Genomic DNA, 23,680 nt, shown 5'->3' on the forward strand with positions numbered 1-23,680 from the left:
TTATTTTATTTATTGGCTCAGATGTTTTCTTCCCTAAACCCATAGAATGTGACATAGATTTTTATTTTTATATAAACTGAAAAAAATGAGTTTTATTTTGAAATCCTTATGGCTCTTATAATAACTGCAGGCATGTCAAAATGTGAAGTTCCCGAATCTACCTCATAGAATATAGCAGAGGAAGAACATTAAAAAGTTACCAAAAAAATTACTTAAAAAAAAAAAAAGCCAAAAACCTTTATCCGTGTCAATGTGAAGTCACATCCTGACCAAAGAAGGAAGTGGCAGGTCACAGGGCTGAGACTCACTTACTGCTGTACATCACTGGCAGCACACTGCTGACTGGCCTCAGTTCTTCCTCTAACAACACAAAGCGTACTCACTTGGACTAATCTGAATTCAAAATGCTGAAAAGAAAACCATCCAATGTTTCAGAGAAGGAGAAACATCAGAAACCAAAGGTAAGGTAATTTCATACATACTAGTCAAACACAACTAAACCATTTAATAGAACTCGCACACACACATTGTTCTTATCTGTCACGCACAAATAAATTCAACCATAGGGTTGAATGCCTCATGGCAAATGTGGAAAAAATTGAATGACAAAATTGAGCCTGACAATTATTGCCTTTGTAGTTTTATCTTGTAGTGCCTATTTGATCATTTGCATCTGTAACTGAACTTTGAAATCAGATTATCAACTTCCTGAGATCAATTTGGTGGTCTCTGTTTGAAAGGTTGATATTATAAAATCTTCTTGCACATTTTTAATAACTATAAAGTTGTTAATATCTATTTAACAATCGATCAAATGCATTTTATCTCTTAACTGCTCAGCTCTTGACAGTATACTTAATTGTGAGAAGGATGCAAAAATAGATACTTTGGTTAAATATTTGATTTTTTTCCACTTTCCTATTAAAATATGGCAGCCGTTTGGAGATAGTGTTTTTCTGTTCTGTCTCTTGAACTAATAGCATTACTAAGGAGGAGACTGTGTTGTGTTTTAGGAAGCATCAAAATCCCATAAATTGACAGATTTGTCAAATTGGTTCTATTTGGAATGTTATTCTGGTTTTAGTCTTGACAATAATTGCTACTTTAAAAAATAAAGCATAAATAGCAAAGTTCAGATTCTATTGTAGAAGTCTAAATTAGTTATTTATTATGAAATACTGGGGGAGACAATTTCTTTATTACTTGTGCATTTCTTAAGTTTCTTAGGTAACTAACATTTTTAACCTGCTTATAAATGAACGATAGTTGGGTTCAAATGTGTTTTTAAGGACTGATTTATTATATGCTATTCGTCTTGAATTGCTTAGCACCCATTCTGAAAGAAAGGAGTTGGGAATTAATTGTGAACTTTTGAATTGATATGGCATTGAACACTGGTCAAGGTTTTAAAACTCTTTGCAAGTTACACACAGTCTCTCTGAAGGAAACTAGAAATAAATTATTTCCAATCTTTGGAAACTAAGGATAAATGACTTTTAATATTAATTCTTTCTCCCACGAAGATCTGATAAAAGATAGATAAGCATTTTTAGTTAAAAATACAGCTGGGTAACATATCACAATTTCTGTATTTTTCCCTAATATAAAAATTCAAGATAACATTTCCCAGAGTACAAAAAAGGTTTCTAAAAGCATCACTTACTTTTTTATTTAAGATTAATTTTATATAAAATTTACTTTATTAAATGCAGCCAATATTGAGTTCATAATAGTAGATTTAGGAAGATTGCAGAAGTTAGCATGAAGTGGTGGTTTTCCTCCCAGTATTTAAAATCTGAAGTTAGAATATCTCCTAAGGCCTGCATTATGTAGTGAGTTACTATGTCATTAAACTATTTTCAAAATGATACTTCAATCAATTATCATCATTCGCCTTAACTGCAGGAACTATAGTAATAATATGGATTATTGTTCATCTTAGTGATGTCCTTATTCATAAAAGTAAAAATATATTTGATAAAACATGCACCTGAAAACAAAATATATCACCAAAAATAATCACATTGAAACATGTTAACTTTTGTTGTGAATTAATTCTCATTTCCTTTAGATGGGTGGTTTTCTTCTATATAATTTTTTAAATTAATTTCTTTTCCAATTGCAGATGACGTGCAATATTACATTAGTTCAACAGTATAGCATAGTGGTTAAACATTTGTATAATTTGCAAGGTGATTCCCCTGATAAGTCTAGTACCCACCTGGCACCATACATAATTATTACAAAATTATTGACTATATTCCCTATGCTGAACTTTACATCCTCATGACTATTAAGTAACTACCAATTCCTACTTCTTAATCCCTTCACCTTTTTCACCCTGTGCCTCCCATCTGGCAACTATCAGTTTGTTCTCTGTATCTGTGAGTCTGTTTCTGCCCTGTTTGTTCACTGATTTTGTTCTTTAGGTTCCACATATAAGTGAGATCATTTGGTATTTGTCTATCTTTTTTTATTTATTTCACTTAGCAGAATACCCTCTAGATCCATTAATGTTGTCACAAATGATAAGATTTCTTGTTTATTTTTTTAAATGGCTGAGTAATATTCCAGTGTATATATATACCGCATCTTCTTTATCCATTCTATATGAATTTAGAGATACGTGGGTGTATATGTGCAAATGGGTTTGTCATCCATTCCAGGCCAACTAAGCCATTTTCTTTGAATATGGAAGATATATTTTCTCAATTATAATAATTATGTCTTAGGAACATTTATTTTACTGGGTAATTTTCTTTGTGTATCTTATGGGGAAAAAACAGAGTCCATAAGAGATGGGAGAGATGGATGTCATGATGATCCCTACAAATAAATGAGTAGTAGAAGGAGGAGTTCAAATCCCTTCATCTACTGGATGAACGTAAGGCCTGTGTCTAGAAAGATAGAATAGAACCATCAAGAAATCAATCTGAAACATAGGGTATCACTGTCTACACTGATTAATTACATACCAGACGATAGTTCACATCTCCTGCCTTAGAAACGTACACTCCTTGTGCTATACTATTTCAGAATCACTGAGATTTCTTTTTGTTTTATTGTAAATACTAAAGTAGGTAATGAACAGCATTAAAAATGATGGAAATATTATATAATCATCTATTTCATGTTAACTCCTGTGGGTTGTATTTCAGGTGACCTAGTACCCAATTCAAATGGTGAATGCATACTGGGGGTGCCAAAAAACGTACACATTTTAAGAGATGTTATCTGTGTATTACTTTTTTAAGTTGAATTGAATTACAGTAGCAATGTACAATATGATGTTTGCTCAAAAGATGGCATTAATCTAATTAAGGGTAACGTCATTCAGTGTATTACAATTTTAATACAGTTTTTTTTCCTTTCTTAAAATGTGTATACATTTTTTTGGCACCCTCTGTATTATACCTAATATTACCTCAAATAAAAGTTATGAAACTGTTCATTTGAAAAGGAATTAAATGGAAGACTTTGTTATTAGTGTTTCAAAATAAGTCTTATTGTTGTGAGAATAATTCAAAAACAAGGATATAAAATGTAGCAATAGATTTTATTAGTCTTATATCCAAAACAATTTATTATTTTCTTATATTCACAAGACTTATTAATAAACATGTCCATGATTTTTTTAAAAAGTCAAAACACATGTTAAAATACTGTTTTACCATATGTAATTTTATCACTAATGTGTCCTCTTTTTCACCCTTTATTCTTCTGTTTCTCCATTTTTGGCATGGGTTCCTGCCCTCAAATACCTCATAAATAGGATCAGTAGTATCCATAGCTATTATAAGACTTTCATAGTGTATATTAGGAGGGAAAAACCATAGGTATCCCATAAGGGAAACTGGAAAAGCCTTGGAAAATTGTTACAAAAGAAACCCACTATGTATGCTGGAATGTTAGTAAATTCCAACAAATTCAATTTGTATCTCAGAACTCCCTATTGTGTATAGGTACATTGCAGATTAAAAAGAGAAATTTTATAAATAGTGGTTAATTATTTTACATTCAGTCAATCAAAAACAGCCTTGCTTAACATACATGCAAGGTACTGTACTTTCCTTTTTGAATTTTATTTGCAGCTTATCACTAGTGCCCCACTACTGATAATGATTTTTTTTTTAATTAACCATATCCAGGATTCATATTTGGTAAGACATGATCTCATTACACTCGATAAATCCTTACATTATAAAACATAATTCCCCTTGACTGTTTTTCCAACTAAAATGTACTATTTTTAGTTTTCTATATTTATTGTGAGTTTATCGCATATCTATTGCTGTGTTCAGAGCTTTCTGTACACAAATAATTTAATATTTGTAACAGCTTTGTGAGGGAATCACTCTTATTTAGCCTTACAGCCTGCAGAAGGCATAGAAGAGGTTACTTGAGCAAAGACATGTAGGTTAAACAAAAAAAAACTGTGATAAGAAATATAGATATCAATTTCTAGTACTCCTGTTCTTAATTATTGAGCTGGCATTATGAGCATAGGGACCGTAGATATTATTTCTATTTCTGTTTTAATTACCAGCTAAATTTTAAGGAAACCAGGCAGGATACGTCTTTAAGAACTTCTGTAAGTTGGAAAGGAATTTAGAAATCTTTCATTTCTGTCTATGATTAAATGCAAGAATTCCACCTACAGAATCCCTCCAGGTGTCCACACAAGCTGCAATACTCACTGTAAAACGACAATAACAACTTTCAAATTGTTCAAATTGTCAAAGTAAAATCATGAGCTAATATTGATCTAAGTGTAACTATGTATCTCCTTCCTGCACGTAGCATAGCACCTTCAGTGCAATAGGCTCTTAATATTATATATATTTGTAAAGTTAATGAAGTTTCTTGAGTACTACATTGTAGCCTAGTTCAAGTATAAAGCTCACTAGTGTTATGCACTTTCATTTCTCTTGGTAGCAAGTCTTTTAATGTGCACGTAAGAAAGTTTGCATGTATGTGTTTAAAAATAACTAATTCATGTTTAAGTTTGATTTTAAGAAGCACACCAATACAGTAACTGTTGTGCAAGAATCTCTAGAGAGGCCAGTTGTTACATAGCAGTAGACCTTTGTTCCAGGTCAGGGAATATGGTAGAAACTTAGAAAACAGAAAAGGAATAGACCCTACAAATGAAACTGCAACTCAAGAAACTGGTCTTTGTTTGGCTGGAATTAATGATCTATGTTAATAAATTTTAACTGAGGCTTTTCTTTGAATAAAAGAGATTCAAATACCACTGTTAAGGTAAAGGGAAACATTGGAATAATGGCAGTTCTGGAAGAAGCTTTTTTTCCCCACCATTTTAAAAAAATCTAAAGTGCATAATAAATGAGACACCATTAGTGTCACAGATGCTAATTTTCACTAGCAATGACTGAAGTGGCATTCTTTCCCATTTGCATTTGATCCTAGCAATGATGAGAGGTGATGAGTTGATTATGAGCTGTTTTCACTGCACTGCCCGCTGTGCAAATTTATGCTCCTAGACAAGGATGACACATAGTTGTGGCATTAAAGAGCTTTTTTTCTTTGCTTTTCCCTTGAAGACTGTTAAGATACACTTTAACTCTTATCTGACCAAGCAAAAGGGCTAATGAAATTATTTTTCCCCAAATTTACAGGAAAGAAAATGGTCCGGTAAATGTGAAATTTTTTTCCCAAAGTATTATAGCTAGTAAAAAAAAAAAAAAAAAGAAAGAAAAAGAAAAGAGAAAAAAAAAAAGTAATTTGGGGATATATGGGACAGTTTTTTTTTTTTTTTTTTTGTTTTGTTTTCTAAACTTTCTTCTAAACTAGTTTCCACCATACTGCTTCCTTTGGATTCTTCATCTGGGTATAATTTTCAGACTTCAGTTGATGTGAATTCACTTGAATGTTTTGTCTTTTCAAACAAAGTGATCTCAGATGTGTGATATACAATGTAGGTAATATTTTAAATTCACTTTTCCTGTTTAATAAATGGTAGGTGTAAATGCACGTTTATATTACCCCCCTCTGCAGCCCAAAACTGCCTCTCAAGAGGTTCTCTTCATTTATGTATTTAATTAGTATTTATGCCATATTTGTTTTCCAAGAAATTTTTTAAGTAAATCATGATGCAAGCCTAAAACTAAGATGAGTCAGGAAAAAACAAAGTGTAGACCATGATCAAAGGTGTCCCAGGGCCATTGGGTTGAGTTGAGCATGGATCTAAGTGTTTCTCCTCAGTGTGGTTGGACAGATTAGCAGCATAAGCACCTCAAGAGTGTGTTAGAAAGACAGATTCTTTGACCTATCCCAAGCCTATTAAATCAGAATATACATTGTGACAAGACACCCCAGGAGTTCTGGGAGCACTTTCAAGTTTGGAAATATGTTCATCTTGATGGTTCTCAACGTAGATGGCACAGGTGAGTAACTGAAGAGCTTGAAGGAATACTATGATTGGGTTCCATCTTCAAATATTCTGATTTACTTCATAGAAAATATGCCTGAGCATAAAGAACTTTTAAAATTTCCCTATCTGGAGCCGTTTATTTCTACTAATCTTTTCAAAATACTTAGAAGTTAATTCATTTATCCATTCATCCATTCATTCATTCATTCTCCAAAGTAACACATATCTATTGAGTGCTTACTATGGACAATATATACCATCTGCTGGGGAGACAGTGGTGTTTAAAACAAAGATCCCTGCCCTAGACAGGATTTACATGTACTGGGGATCACAGACGATAAACAAGATAAGTATGTTAAATACTAGGTAAATGATGCATGCTAGGTAAATGATAAATGCTAAGAAGGGAAGGAGGAATGTGAAATACAAGGGACCAGGGAAGACTAGGTAAGAATGGGACATTTGAAAAAAGAGCTGGAGGACATGGAGGAGCTGGCCATGACACTGACTGAGGAAACAGTATCCCACGCAGAGGGGAGGGAGAGCCCATCGGAAAACTGAGGTGGGATTGTCCCTGGGGTGTTTGAAAAGCGATGAACCAGAATACGTAAGGGGAAGAGCAGTCACAAAGAGACAGATCATAGAGGGCCTCCCAGGTCATTCTAAAGATTTTGGCTAGTGATGAAAGATTTTGTGAAGAGAGGAGAAGGATCTGGCTTACCCTATGGGGGGTTGATTCTCTTTTGTATTTCAAATACATTGAAGGGAGTGAGGGAGGATGCAGGGATATGAGACCCATCAGGAAGCTATTATAGAAACTAAAAAAGAGATGATGGTGGCTCACATAAGGGAAGTACTAGGGTGGATATTGAGAGACGTTGAACTTGGGACCTATTTGTACATATTGTATACATTTGAATAAGTATAAGAAACTTACCACATGTGCTTGAAAGATGGTAAACAGAAAGGCAGCCACCACCCTGCACTGTTCTTGCTTCCAGCTGGTGTTTACATTCCAGAGAAGTGCCTGCATTCTTCTGCTCATAGAAATTCACTCCCTAAATGATGTACCACTTCCTAATGGTTTCTGCTAGTTTCTTCAAAATATAGGGTTTTGCTTTGTTTTTATTGGATTTCAGTTTCATTTCTAGGATACCTCAACTCAGAACAGTTGAACTATAATTTTTCTCATTTCACCACATTTAATTATTTGAAAGAGTTAAATAATTTTAGCCTTGAAAACTCCTCTCCAAAAAAAAAGCACTCATTCATTTTAGCCTTCCCATTGTACAGAATATGAATCTATAATCGGGTGTATTTTTTGTTTTGTTTTGTTTTGCTTTTTTTTTGCAAGCAAGTTTCAAGAGGTTTGGGGTCAAATAGACTGGTTATACTTGAGAAAAGTGTTTAGACAATATACAGGAAGTCAGAAGACATATGAGTGAGAGAAATGATGGAAGTGTAGATGTCCCTTTGGAAATCTGGATATTATATCCTATAAGAAGAGCATAAAGTCACTACTTTGACTACCAATGCACTGGATTTGTTAAAAATCAATTTAATGAGACACTTATCTCTTTAATCTTTTCTTGCCTTGCTTTAGAGATAAATGGCTTCATTATCCCTTCAGACTGTGTGTTTTTTTAATATGTAATGGAATTAAGTCCATACTCCACATATCAAAGTTTCCAAATTTAGCATTACCAAACTGATTCATTTCTCTTCCTTTCTCGTGTTAAGGATTTAGGTGAACTTTTAGAAACAAGACATTTGTAATTAGCTTCTTAGTAGAGAACAAAAATGTCTTTCATTAAGAATTGATTAATAAGAATAGAAGAGGGTTTTAAGCTGTCTCTCGTGGTAGATGAAGTGAATCTTTCATAGATAGAGCCATTTGTCAACACAGCTGGCTGTGTGTCCCCTTTCTCCCCTCATGTGAAGAGCTCTGGAATTCTTCACCCAGTCTGTATTGGATTTCTCGGGCTTCCGTAACAAAATACCACAGGCTGGGTGACTTACAGGACAGAAATTTATTTTCTCACAGTCCTGGAGGTTGGAAGTCCAAGATCAAGGTGCTGGCAGGACTGGTTTCCTCTGAGGGCCACACTGAAAAGATGGGTTCCAGGCTTGCAGATGATCACCTCTTGTCGGCCGTATCACTTGATTGTCCTCTTGTGCCTTTAGAACTCCTGGTGCATTTCTTCGTGTGTCCATATCTCATCTTTGGGTGGTTCTGACCATCATGCTTCCCTGTCTGTGCTTTCCTTAGCCTAGAATGTCTTTGCTCATTTTTTTCCAACTCATGAATTCATATCTATCTATCTTTTAATACCTGGCTGGACTCGCACTCCCTCAAGAAAACCTCCACCATTTCGCCCGAGGCAGTGCTTTAGACGGCATTCTGACGGAGTAGTGGGACATGGGTTTGAGGTCCTATTTTGATATGTCCTCACAATGGGAGGTTGAAGGCTTCTCTAGAGGTTTGGTGTGCTTCTCTGAAGAAGGGGATTTGTGAAAACATGTCACATAGGACTGATGGGATAATTAAGTTAATTACACATGTAAACTCCCTAGCACATAGTGCATGTTTGATTAATAATCTCTCCCTCCTTTCTTTATTCACAGTGCTTGCTCCACACCTCCATTCTGTCTCTTACCATAGTTTATTCTAATGTGTCCTTCCAGCTAGAGTCACCGTCAAGAACGGGATGTATCTTATTCATATTTGTATCCCAGCAATTTTTGTTGGGTAAAGAGGGGGACTGAACTCTGACTTTCAGACTCCATGTGCTTTCTATTCCACTTTGGTAACCATCAAAAACATTTGTAATATGGAACGTAGTCGTGATTTCTCAATATATGTACAATTAAGTGTGGAATGAAGAATGGGTAATATTAATCATCTAAAAAAGTAATCTACTTCAAGACATTTTTTAAATGGGTCATTGATAAAGATCTGAGCAACACCCACATAAAACAAAGTAGCCATTCTTAGAATCAGAATGAATGAAACAAAATAATCATCAAAAATTGTAATGCAATCTGTTCGAAGGGAGAAAAAAGCATTTGCAAAGGGTATTGCTTTTCAGGGAGCTTAAAAAGGAGTGGGAGAATAGAAATTTGCCACTGTGTTTGTAGAACAATCTGGATTAGCTGAAGCAGATATTTCTTTCGGCTCAGACTTGCTCACTTAGGTGAGATGTGTACTTTGGGCTATTGTAACTTCTTGTCTACAGCCTTTACTGTCACCTAATTCACTTTCCTGTGACTCTACTATACTAAGCAAACAACCTCCCCACAATAATTTTGTGTCCCAGGTAGTGTTTCTTCCAGGAGAGACAATTCTCGGATCAGTCAACAGGAATATACATTCTTCTTGGCAGTTGAATTTCTCATACCTAATCAATGCTTGGTATTACCATTTTGGGTATCTTATTCATTTATGAGTCAGTCCTCTCTAAGTTTGTTTATTTCTGCAAGCTGGAAAAGTAAAGATGGGAAAATCATTTCTATACTTGTCAAAATGAGGGCCTGATACTGGACACGGAGACCTGTCCAAAGAACTGGGTTGCTAGAAGGACCGGCCGAGTTGCCAACTGGCCCCACCTTTTCTCTATATACAAACAATGAAGACAACTATAATAAACCTTCTTTGCTATGTTGTTCATCATTTTATTAATTTAGTCCTGAGATATGTATCAAGGCAAATTTGCCTTGTATCAAATTCTATTTTACAATTCATAGTGCTATGACAGTCTGGATGTTTAGTTCAATTTTCTCTGAATATTTCACATGGTAATAGCTATGCAACTTTCAGTTTTTAATTAAGTAAAAGTAATAAATAAATAAGTCAATATATAAATTTTGTAGTGCTTATGAGTATATACCGGGGGTGCCAAAAAATTGTATGCACATGGCTTGCATTCATCTTTTGTTATCGGTATACACTGAGTATTACAACTTTAACACAGTTTTTTCCTTTCTTAAAACGTGTATACATTTTTTTGGCACCCTCTGTATTCTTTATATTGTTAGTTATTATACAGCCACCATCATCTTTTCTAAATTAGGCTATCTACAAATTTTAAATGACTTTAAGTTTATGAATATATCACTATAATCATTTATCCATTTTAAAGCAGCAAGTACTAACGAAACAAGTGTTTATCATTTGAAAAATAAAATTATTTCAAATACCGGGGATGCCAAACAATTTACATGACTTGTATTCATCTTTTGTTATCAGTGCATATTGAGTATTACAATTTTAATACAGTTTTTTTTCCCCTTTCTTAAAATGTGTATACATTTTTTTGGCACCCTCTGTAAAATGTTCTGCAATTATTGGACATTATCTTGTTGGTTTAGGAATGATCATAAACTTCATTTCTACCGCTACTATCACATTTCAACACCACTATTAATCCCACAATAGACTGAAATAGTCATATAGCCAAATCCAAATTAACTGAAAGGGAAATAAGTGTAGTAGACAATGAGAAAGTTAGAGAACCCAAACAATTCTTCCAAATACCCTAGCATGAACGCACTACAATTTTTTCCACCTATTCTTTCCCTATTTGGGATTACATACCATGTATTTATCCCACGTAAACATGTCTTTCTGTTCTTACTAAGAAAAACATGTTTAAATTCCTAAGCATAGTGGCAGCAGGTCCTGCCTGAGATGGGAATGTTTATAAGCTTTATGATATTAACTGCAGCACTCAACCTCAGGTGGCATAAAGCATGCAAAAAAGAACTTTCTGTCAGTTTTATTATTTCTAAAAAGGTTCCCCTTGAAGCAGAAGAGTGACCTTGCTCTGCTGAGCTGACATATGCCACTGGATTAATGGTCGAGCTCTGCTGGAAGGAAGCTCACAGAAACATTACAACTCCAGAAGCTGGGCTGGCGGTGACCATTAATCAGGGGAACCAAAATCATGCATCAAACACACTCATTTAAAAGTAGTAAAAATGGCTTAAAAAAAACTTTTTGAGAATTAGCTTATTGTTTGTCATTACTTTTGTTCAAGGAGATAACTGCACGACTAAAATGTCCTTTAGGAGACCTTTAGAAAGGTTATTATGTACCCAGGGGCCAAGTGAGTATAGAGGACATTTAAGACTGATGGAGGTAACTAGCAGGGAGTTTTTGTTCCAGAGAATTTGATGGGGAAGCTTATTAAATGTATTCTATTTTTCATACTTAATTTTTACTCCTTTATTTCACCATGATTTCAAAGCAGTGGTTACTATGGATATTTGCCTCTTTGTGATGATTTCAAGACCAGAGTAACTGGATTTAGTGGTAGAAACATTTGACTGGTAAACTTGTTAGGAGGTTTTTCAGGAACCTAAATTTGAATCAACACATTCAACTATTATATATATTAAAAAGTATCTAAACAGACTTAAAAGTACTGTACATTCTTCCACCATGTGTTAGCAAATGAAAAATTTTTAGGACTTTTTCTCTCTTGGATTACTAAAAAGGAAATAAGGCCTAAGATCCTGAAAGAAAATGTTCAGTTTTATTTAGCGGATGATAAGTTCCTCTTGCTTTTAAAAAATCTTTTTAGTGATAAAATTGAAGACCTTCTCTTTTATATTTTTAATAGTTTGTCTTTTAGATTAATGACACTGCACATAATACATATCAGATCATTTCATTATTAGGTAGAAAAAAGTAGTAGAATCAGGCCTTTATTAAAAAAAACAGAATATTTGATACTTAAGATTGTGGTCAATGTAGTAAGGCCTATTGCTATTAGTACTTTAAAGTTATTTTTCTCCGTAAAGCACTGTTGTCTTCTTTTACCATGATATTCAATATTACCTTCTTTTGTTAGCCATATCCTATAAAGGAGAATTATTTATGCAGAATTATTTATTTGTTTTTGAAGTTTAGTCATAGGATTAAAATATTTGATAATATTGTGACCACAGTGAAGAACTATTTGATATTTGGTTATAAGTAGAAAAAAATCAAATATGCACACACACAATAAAGAGTTAATTTTCTAAATTTATAGGAGGATAATACATATTTCTTGTAACTGGAAATGTGAATCATTCATCTTGGGTATCAAATTCTCTCTGTCAAGGTACCTAGAAAACAGAATTAGTAATGGAAATTTGCTCAGGGAAATAACTTATCTTAGGGTAGCGGTGGTAAACGTAGGAAATATGTTACCCGTAATCTCTCATTCCTCTTCTCACTATCTTCCCTAAAACACCCAGGATCATCTGTAACTATAGTAGACCTGTGTTAACCATGAACTCGTTAAGCATGAAAGTGGCTTTAGAACCCTTTTCAACACAGCTGTTCATGAAGGTCTTAACAAACTATACACGCTGGTGCAAGGATTGAACACTTTTTGGTTTCCAGAGATAGACAATTTTGGTTTCCAGAGATAGACCATCCAGACAATGGAAACTCCTAGTGAAATATTCTTGTACCCAATACACAACACTTATCTAGTGCCCAAAATGATTATGATCACTCGAGATAATGTTTCTTTCTCTCCCTTGAAGAGTTCAGGAGATAATTGTATTAGATACATTTCTGTAATCTAGTGCTCCTTTTAATATACAGTGCATAGTAAATCACTTTTTTGTTACTTTACCACCATTTTAGCAATTATGATCTTTGGATTTGGTGATTTCTAAAGAGTTTCTTAGCCAATAACTACACAATCTCTTAGAGTAAATATTTTTTTAAGATAGTTAAGCAAATTCAAATTGCATTGATTGAAATTAATTTCACTTCCAAAATCTGTGATCATTTTAAGGGGACTTTCTTTAGATTGACCATAAACTATGTAGATATAGACATAGGAACACAAAATGTCTTTCATGTACTAAGACGTGAGTACAAATTAGTATTTGTAAATGGGTGAATATAAATATCCAAGTTGACATCTATTATATATTTTTAACTTTATTTTGTGTGTGTATATAAACTTAATCTGCTTTTAGGAATTGCTTCTGTATTTGTATACTATTCATTTGAATAGGGCACCGTTTAGCTCTTATCGATTGAAGTTATTTGGTTGATGGCACAAATAGAGTGTAAATTCTTCCAGGATAGATTCTTGCCTATCTTGTTCACATTTTTAAAAGCTTTTCAGTTCCTTTATATTCTATAGGAATTTTTAAGAATCCTTGATATCAAGGACTGAACTTTTGCCACGTTATACTTTTTCCCTGAAGAAAACATATTTAAGACATATCAATACTACTTACTTGAAGAACTCTTTTCAAATAAAAGAGAATATCTTAATTTCTATTCAATTCCTAAAAGTGCAGCATGACTTACATTTTATGGATGCAATGTCAATCATGAGCTACCGTAATAAATCATGCAAAGGTACAATTGAGACTTTGAAGTATTTGAGTCTTCTACTCATAAAACTTGTTTTTTTGTTACATTAAATGGGCCGATATGAGTAACCACTTTTACGGGTTATGGATCATTCTGCATTGATTTTTTTAAATTCTAGTTTCTTTCCTTTGAGGCAGTTTCAATTTGCAAAAAACATCTCTAGTAGCACATCAATGTTTGAAAGTAAAGCTTTAGCATGGAAATGTTGACACAACTTTAAAGCATATAGTGGAGTCAGAATCTGCACTCCCTTTAGATATTTTGCAGCTGGGAGAAAAGATACTGACCCAGGCAGATCAAGTAGACTAACTTTTGTTCTAAGAGTGCAGATGTATGTTGAAAATATTCAGAGTACTGATATACAGAAGGTGCCCAAAAATGTATACACATTTTAAGAAAGGAAAAAACTGTGTTAAAATTGTAATAATATATACCGATAACAAAAGATGAATACAAGTCACATTTGACTTCTGCAATTATGAGAGGTGCTCAAAGTGGTTACCATCCATGTCCAGACACTTCTCATTATGGCGAACTACTGCTTGAGCAGCGTTGACCTAAATGTTAACATCTCTTAAAATGGGTATACATTTGTTTGGCACCCGCGGTATATTTGAGCATTGGGTTGTCTTTACCCAAGGTTAAATGTTAGTGTTAAAGACCATGTTTCACAGCTCTGGCTGTCTTTTAGCCTTCAGCCCCTCGGGTGCCCTATGCAACCGTCTTCCATTGACACTTCATGAGAGTATAATTATTTAACACTGAGGCAAACGTAACAGATTATTTTAAGTCAGTTAAATTTTTTTACACTCTTCAAAATATCTCAGCAGCTGAGTTAGTTAGAACAATTAAATCCCCAAATGTCTTTGGACATTATTGAAATTTAACATATTATTATTATAGAATATTCATACAAGTGCATAATGAAACTAAATTCCAATCTTCTAGAGCTTAGTACTAACCAACACTCTATATACAGTACTGAGATGATGTGAGAACTAATTGGCAGAGTGTAATTTTTAATTTGCCAGTATATTTCAAAATACTGCGGATGTCTGACTCACATATGCAAATTTTTTCTTTGAAACAGACTGTGAAACTTTTCTACCAGTGTCTTGCTCAAATATTAAGTCATGCTGGAGATAAGATTTTACTTGAGGACCCCAAAGTTGGTAGGTAATTATAAAATGAAAATAAGGGTCAAGTTCTTTTGGTCAAAAGGTTGATTTACACGTCCAGAAAGAAACTTCCTAATTCTTCTTCACGTTGATAAATTTAGGCTGGCCATTGTTCAAAGAAGCTTATTCAGTTCCATCCTTTCTATCAAGCTAACTTTCCATAGTTTCCATCCTGCTCACATAGCAAATTTCTTTGAAAATAGAAGAAAGGATCAAAACCTTGGAATTTTTTTTCAAGTTCTTGGTCCTATACGTTTTCTCATTGAGAAGGACTAGATGACTTCTAAGAACCCAACCAGTTTTATATCATGAAATGACATTCTGTAATAACTAGAATTATTGCAAAACTGCCGAAGAAATGTGACTAACAAAAAATGAATCCTCTAAAGTTCTTTAAATTATACATTGCATTGTGTAGATATACACACATACACAAATACACAAATGTGCTCAAACATCCCAAATGATACTTGTTCAACCCTAGTAGAACCAAGTAGACTATGTAGAAGAATGTAATCTTCACAATGTAATCTCAGTTTCTTAAAAGGCACTCCAATAACATACATTTTTATTTTGTTTTATTTTTTTCCTTTGGCAAAAAATGTTTCTGTGCATTTTCTTTAATTTATTAGTTTCAGGTGTACAAGACAAGGTAATACTTAGATGTTCATCATTTATATCCCTCACACTGTGAACCCCTCTCCCCCCATCCACTATCCCTCCGACCTCGCACCGAGCCATCACATTATATATACAAAATTATAGTTGGCATTCATTATTGTTTAGCTTCTGGTGTACAATGCCATGATCAGGCATCCACAATATCCCTGAGGTGGTCTCCCAAATAGGACGCATGTCCATCGGATACCCAACAAAATCTTTACGACATTATTGAATAAGTTCCCCAAATTAATTTTCAGAAAACCCTGAGGCCATCTTGTGGTTACCAGCTGCTTCCTAATCCCTTCACCTTTCCCCTTATTCCCCTCCCCGCCCATCTAACAACTCGCAGTTTTTTCCTTTTTGTCCCCAAAACTGTTTCTGATTGGTTCATTCACTTATTCTTTTCTTTAGATTCTGCACATAAGTGAGATCATATGGTACTTGTCTTTCTCTTTCTGACTTATTTCACTTAACATAATGTTCTCTAGATCCATCCATGTTGTTGCAAATGATAAGATTCCTTTCTTCTTTATGGCTGCGTAGTACTCCATTGTATAAATGTACCACAGCTTCTTAATCCAGTCATCTACCGATGGGCATTTTGGTTGTTTCGATGTCTTGGCTATTGTGTAAAGTGCTGCAATAAACATAGGAGGGCATACAGATTTTTGAATTGGAGTTTTGGATTTCTCCGGGTAGATGCCCAGGAGTGGAATTACTGGATCATAGGGTAGTTCCATTTTCAGATTCCTGAGATACCTCCATACTGTTTTCCATAGTGGCTGCACTAATCTGCAATCCCACCGACAGTGCACTAGCGTTCCTTTTTCTCCACCAGCATTTGTTGTTTGTTGATTTATTGATGATAGCCATTTTGACTGGTTTTTATCACAAAGTTAGTTGTACCCGAATAAATTTAGAAAGTAATACTTTCTTTTCTCCTTAAATATGTATGTACTTTTAAAAAAATTGACCTAAGCAACACTAATGATATTTTTACAGATTCATTCTTTAGAAACTTATGCTACCATCAGCTCGCTTATTTATTTATTTATTTACTTGTTTACTTACTTACTTATGGAGGGGAACCTGGATTAACTTTTTTTTTTTAGAGCAGTTTTAGGTTTACAGCAAAAGGAAGGTATAGAGTCTTCCCATATATCCCCCCAGTCCCCACACATTATTGACTCTATACATTATTTTCTAGCTATTATATAAGTACACTTATTTTTTCTAAACCAACATTTCATTATGAATATTTTCAAGGATATTTAAAAAGTAGAGTGAAGTGCAATCTACACCATATGTCCATCACCCAGTTAATCATTAAATAATGTCCAGTTATGTATCCCCTTTATGCCCACACACTTGCTACCCCTCACTAGATTATTTTGAATTTTAAATAAAAAATAACAATACTTCTTTAACTTCTTCAAATAGCTAATTATTTAAAAATTTCCTTCGTAGTCTTCTGGATGTTTTTGTTATAGTAGTTTACTTGATTTATGTCTAAACAAGATTCATGGACTGTACTCCATTGATACAACTCTTCAAGATTCTTAATTTATACTTTACTTTTCATCTTCTTTTTCTTTCTATTGATGAGTTTAAAAAATCAGGTTATTAAAAATTCAGGTCCTGTAGGTTTTCTCTTTGTCTAGATTTTTATGATAGATGGCATCCTCTTGGTGTAAGTTATCATGCTCCTCTGTCTTTGTATTTAATCTGCTAGTGAAATACAAAAGCTTGGTGTGATTGACTTTTTTAAAAAATTATTTTCTTGGTGATACTAGGTGCTTCCATTGTGAAGCATATATTCCGATTCCCTCTTTTTGTGATTTTAGTAGCCATTGCTAATCTTTTCCTAGATCCATTATTTCACTAGGGGTTTACAAAATGGTAATTTGTAATTTCATCATTCTTAAATTATTAGCTAGGAAAAACATACATACTTATAAGATGTCTAACAATTAAATTCACCAACTTGCCACGATGCACTTACGAAGGTATGGCAGTTAAGTTCGCGAACTCATCCTAGAAAAAGTGCTACATACCTCATTGCTGAATATCATTATGGTCACCTTCCAAGTACTCCCCTTGGGAAGCTATGCACTGATGGCAGCGCCTGGTCCACTCTTCAAAGGAATTTTGGATCTCTGTCTGGAATGGCCATCAGACCTGTCATTGTCATTTTACTCTTGATATCCTGAATATCATCAAAATGTCTTCCTTTAAATATTTCCTTTATCTTCGGGTAAAGAAAGAAGTCATTGGGGGCCAGATCAGGTGAGTAGGGAGGGTGTTCCAATACAGTTATTTGCTTACTGGATAAAATCTCCCTCACAGACAGTGCTGTGTGAGCTGGTGCATTGTCGTAATGCAAGAGCCATGAATTGTTGGCAAAAAGTTCAGGTTGTCTAATTTTTTCACACAGCCTTTTCAGCACTTCCAAATAGTAAACTTGATTAGCTGTTTGTCCAGTTGGTACAAATTCATAATGAATAATCCCTCTGATATCAAGAAAGGTTAACATCGCTGCAACAAGTTCACGAACTTAACTGTCAGCCCTCATACGTGGGCAGCAAGTCCCTCTGTAAGATTTCATAACCTTAGTATATCAGCCTCACATCTGTGTTTGCGTCGACGTGTAGCAGGGTCTTGCTGAGTGGCATTCATTATTGTTGTTGTATATTTTGTGTGCCATCACGAGAATGTCTAAGCTTTAATTAGAACAATGAACAAACATTAAATTTCTCGTTAAACTTGGCAAGAGTGGAAGTAAAATCAGGGACATGTTAGTCCAAGTTTATGGGGATAATGCTATGAGGGAAACTGCAGGATACAAATGGATTAAACAGTTTTCTGAGGGGAGAGTGCATCACTGATGAAGAGAGGTCAGGTTGGCCAGTAACAAACGGAAGTTACAAAAACATTGCAAATATTCATCAAATTGTGCGTCAAAATCATTGGCTGACTGTGAGAAGCATAGCAGACCAAGAGAACATTGATAGAGAAACAGTTAGAAAAATCTTAACTGATAATATTGGCATGAGAAATGTATGTGCAAAAATGGTCCTGAAGAAGCTCTTGCATCACGACAATGCACCAGCTCACACGGCACTGTCTGTGAGGGAGTTTTTAGCCAGTAAACAAATAACTGTATTGGAACACCCTCCCTACTCACCTGATCTGGCCTCCGATGACTTCTTTCTTTACCCAGAGATAAAGGAAATATTGAAAGGAAGACATTTTGGTGACATTCAGAACAGCAAGGGTAATACAACGACAGGTCTGTTGGCCATTCCAGAAAAGAAGTTCCAAAATTGCTTTGAAGGGTGGACTAGGAATTGGTGTGCATAGCTTCACAACGGGAGTACTTCAAAGGTGACTATAGTGATATTCAGCAATGAGGTATAGGTATATAGAACTTTTTCTAGGATGAATTCACGAACTTAATTGTCAGACCTCCATATGTATGTATAGAGAGAAGATTTTCCTCATTAAATATGTCGTGACTCTAAAATATATTTCATACAAGAACAGATTAAAGATTTAAGTATTTCCCTTTACTTGCCAATTCTAACAATATGACTGTAACATTTCAAAGACAACTACTGAATTTTCTTTTTAGCTTCATTATGGACTCATGGATTTTGATATAGTAGATGTATTTTAATATAATTCAGTTATTATTCTTATTGATAATAAAATTATCCTATGTTTGGATAAAATCTACTGCAGTGAGAATATTTTCAATATGGCCCCTGTATTGTTTTGACATGGCCCCAGTAGACTTTGAAAGTTTACTTATGGTAGGACAAGATGAAAATTCTGAGAATTCTGACTGAGAATCTTGACTCCAAATGTTATTGACATCATTACTTATTTTCATTGTCCCTCAACATATGTATTTATATATACCAATGTTATTAATGTGATTACTGAAAATAGGTTAAATTTTAATTTGTCATTGCTTTTTGTCCTTTGGACAGTCAAATTACTGTTTTTTAAATTCACTTAAAATAATTCCTCTCTCTAAGCCACCACTTCAATATGGAATTGGGTTAATTTGTTTCATTTTTCTCTGGAATCTTTAGGGGTTGTTTTATTTTTATATAATTTTTGTATAAATATGTAAAATATAATATGTGAATGGTCTTAAAGACAAATCTACAAAACAAGGTATATTCAGAGAAGTCTATTTTCTCTCCTGTCCCTTTTGTACTTTATTTTGCCCCATTTCTCTAAGAAGGAAAATACATATTTGCCTGTATTAAACCATACTCATGTATTTCCACCCCTAAAAAAAATGGCATCCTACTATGTACATTTTTCTCCACTTGGCTTTTTTCTCTTACACTGTATCCTGACAATCATTCTATAGCTGTATAAAGAGATGTATTTCAATTTCTTACAATGACTTACATTTCCATTGCTTTGCTATATATTAACCAATTCAGTTCCTTCTTGATAAACATTGAGATTTACAGCTTTTTGATAATATAAAAGCTTTGCAATTAATGTGAATGTGTAAGTCAATTTGTATCTCTGGAGCAGATGTCTAGAAATGGAATTGCTGGGTCAAATTGCAAATACAAAGGTAATTTTTCTAGTTTTGCCAAAGTACTCTTCATAGGTGTGCCATTTTTCAAGCATATCTAATCGGACAACAAAAGACTGCATAGATTTAGATAGAGTCTAGTTAAGATTGAATATAATCTAACATCAACAGAAACAAAAATTATCTAAAATATGAATTGCACTTTTATTTAAGTTACTCTTCTCTTGATAGCTATTTGTATAATAGCTGTATCTTGATGGGAGCTTCTGTCACAAGATAACATTTCCTTAATCTAATCCATTACAATTATGCAATGCAAAATTATCAATATTCAAATACATTCTCATTTATAAAGGACTATTTTTTATGAAGCCAACTCACTTCCACATGATTCACCTTTTTATTTGAAACTGAACAGTAGAAATTATAAATTTATTCATTGTCTATACCTCATAGTAGACATTAGCCCTTTTTCATCATAAGCCGTAACCTATACATAATGAAACCATCTCAGAACATCACTAACTTTTAGACTAGTGAGTAATGAACTTTTTAAAATGTCATTTTAAATACGTAGATTTGCCTCTTAAGGGTGTCTTAGCATGGACTGATATTACACTCCTCTGGCTTAAAGCTGTTGAGTGATTCATAATGAGATGAATGACTAAACCAAAGTAACAGTCCTGAAGACTTAAACCAATATTCCTAAACCTGCTTCTCTTTATTGATATAATGAGGAGAAATTAGTTTTAAAATGTGGTGACTATTTATTACTTGATGGGAGAAGATAGTGTGGAGAAATACTGAAGCGAGCCCAGTCCGTGCCCTCCTGGGCAACACAACCTATTATCCAGTGGTGGAAATCATGCTCTAACCCTCATTAATATTTAACAGGTGGGACAGAAGCTGGATGTAGGCTACAAGATTGCCCTAGGCATAGGCTCCCACTGGCCCTAAGAAAGTTTCAGGTGTATAAAAGCGTAACATGTCCCTGTGTGCAGGAAGTTTATCAGCAGAGTAAGAATACATTCAATTCCCTTTTGTAATCTCTGGGCGATGATGGCCTGGTGGAAATGCCTACTAGGCAGGTTGAAGTAATTAATGCTTTGGAAGTCATTCTAGGTTAGTAAGCTCTGCATGAGAAGACGTGGTGTTTTCCAGGGTGGTTCTTAGTTTCAGTCCTTTTCTTTCTCTCCTCTTGCCACAACCTGAAGGGTTTGTTCAGCAGGGGTGGCAAGTCAGCAAAAGGCGTTAATTGTGTCTCACACAGCTATCATCCTTGGGGTGACATTCTGTATCACATTGTCTGTCAAGCTAACCCCTGTCACTGTCAGGATCTTTCTATTTCCGCTCATATGAAAGGGAAACAAGGAGTTTTAAACATAGCTGGTGGGGAGAGACAAGTGTCAAGAGTGCTTGTAAGGACTAAGAGCCTTTGAGTTCACTTGAAATAAAGTGGGCTGTGACTTCTAAAAGGACAATACAAGGTTTTCTAGATTACTGACTCCCATTATTAACTTTTCTAATTACCAGGTTATTTTTCAGTACCACTAGCTCATTTTGAAAATACAAGCTGGAAAGGAGATAAAATTCTTAAGATAGAACATATTTGGGGGAATTACGGGTACTAAAAGACATACTATCAGATACCCACCTTCCCAAAATAGATATAAAATTAAATAGATAGTGAGGAAATATCAATTTTTTGACTTAATGACTGAAGAATTGCGTTGCATAAGAATAAAAAATTTAGCTTTGTAGTACAAAAAGTAACCAAGGGAACAAGTCTCCTATTAACATGCTGAGCTTTTTCTCAAAAACCAGTGAAGGAAATTGACCCAGAGGTCTCATTGCAATTCCATGTAAAATGTGGAAAAATTCACTGTTACTCCAAAACAGACTGTGCATGCCTAAATGCTGTTTTCACATTAATAGAGCTATTCTGACATCAAGTAGAGAATTTCAAATTATCTAGAGTCAACAGTGGAAAATGCATTTGTGTTCCTATTTTTTTTTTTACAAATATGATCTTTATGAGGCATAATGTTGGATCTACTAAGATGCTTTTTGTTTGTTTGTTTTGTTGTTGTTTGTTTATTTGTTGGTTGGTGGGTTATTAATACATGCTGTTCATAAGAGCAAAAGTAACACTGTAAAATAAAAATTTAATAGATTTTCTCCAAGGTGTTTAATACAATAACATAAAATGCATGAAGATATTTTATGTACTGTAAATATTACAATGTTAATAATAGTTACACCTTCCAGTGCCTTTAGCTCTTCCAGAGAACTTTTTTAATACTGTATTTGCAAGACTGATGCTTATTGAACCATAATCTAATGTATTTCACACTAATATATTTTATCAATGAGAGTCACAAGTACTAAAATTCCTTCCCTTTTTCTTCCTTTTCTATTTTATAGCGCAGCAGCAGCCTTGGCAACTTTGATCGTTTTCGGAATAATTCCAGCTCAAAATCAGATAATCCAACTGAGGTTAGTATTTATTGTGTTTTTATGAATAATATGCAAACATATTATGAAAAATTCTGAAAAAGCCAATATCACTTTTGCAAAGTACAATAAAAAATAAATATATTTAGAAATCATAGCCTTACATATATTTGTATAATACATGAACAAATAATTATTTAGTACTTAGTACCATAGTGGATATAAAAAGCTATCTAAAAAGCCTAACAGATGTTTGGAAAGTGAGAACATGAAATTAAGGAGAGAATAACTACTTAATGTAATTCAGACAATCCCAAATTTTTTGAGTATTTCCACCATAAAAGAATATATTATACGTTAAAATTTATTTAAGTTGTAATTGTTTTGATTTAGAAATGATTAAATAGCTTAATAGTAAATTTGTTAAGGAAAGCATATCGCTACTTAATTGTATTCTCACACTTCTACTGTCTGCATTGAAATGTCACATGGTGATCATTCCATACACATTTGCAAACCATGAACACTTTAAAGGTACTTTAAGAAAAGCTTCCCCACATGTGATACATTTGTTTCAGAGCAATAGGTTTTAGATTTCGTGCACTTTTTAATTATTCATTCCAGTTAGTGTATTTTTTCTTTTATAAAGAATTTTTCCCTTTATTAGATCTAATTTATCAAAATACTTTTCAGATTCCTATGTGCATCTATCTACAATACCTTAAAATATGTTAATTTCAATAATGGATATTCTAGACAAAATAATGGAAATAAAATGACATCTATTATTACATCTATTATTAATGTCTCCATTAGTATATATATATGTGTGTGTGCACGTAATATATCCACTTTTATACATGTATACCATGCATATTCTCTTTTATCCATCTATATATATGCATTTGGATAAACTTGTATATAACTATATGGTCTATCAACATTTACATAATTGTTAATAAAATGTAATATATGTATATAAATGGTGAGAAGATAGATCCACATAATTATATTTTCAGTTAACATACTGTGTACACTTTTAA

General features: G+C 33.8%; 1 protein-coding gene across 2 annotated transcripts in view; it reads left to right on the forward strand.

The window, feature by feature from the left end:
• The first annotated feature begins 301 nt into the window (after positions 1–301).
• The window catches only part of SAMSN1 (SAM domain, SH3 domain and nuclear localization signals 1), a 49,142-nt gene continuing 25,763 nt past the window's right edge, over positions 302–23,680 (forward strand). Inside the window, exons 1-2 of one of the 2 annotated variants that reach the window (XM_081072486.1) lie at positions 302–461; positions 22,608–22,679. In XM_081072486.1, the coding sequence (XP_080928612.1) occupies positions 405–461; positions 22,608–22,679 (129 nt within the window). In that variant the 5' untranslated portion in view covers positions 302–404. Of the gene's footprint in view, positions 462–14,876; positions 14,954–22,607; positions 22,680–23,680 lie in introns of those variants that run through there. The other variant, XM_081072487.1, reaches the window with a different exon arrangement.

This window comes from Rhinolophus hipposideros (assembly GCF_964194185.1).
Source record: "Rhinolophus hipposideros genome assembly, chromosome: 2".
In the NCBI taxonomy this organism is placed as follows: Eukaryota; Metazoa; Chordata; class Mammalia; order Chiroptera; family Rhinolophidae; genus Rhinolophus; species Rhinolophus hipposideros.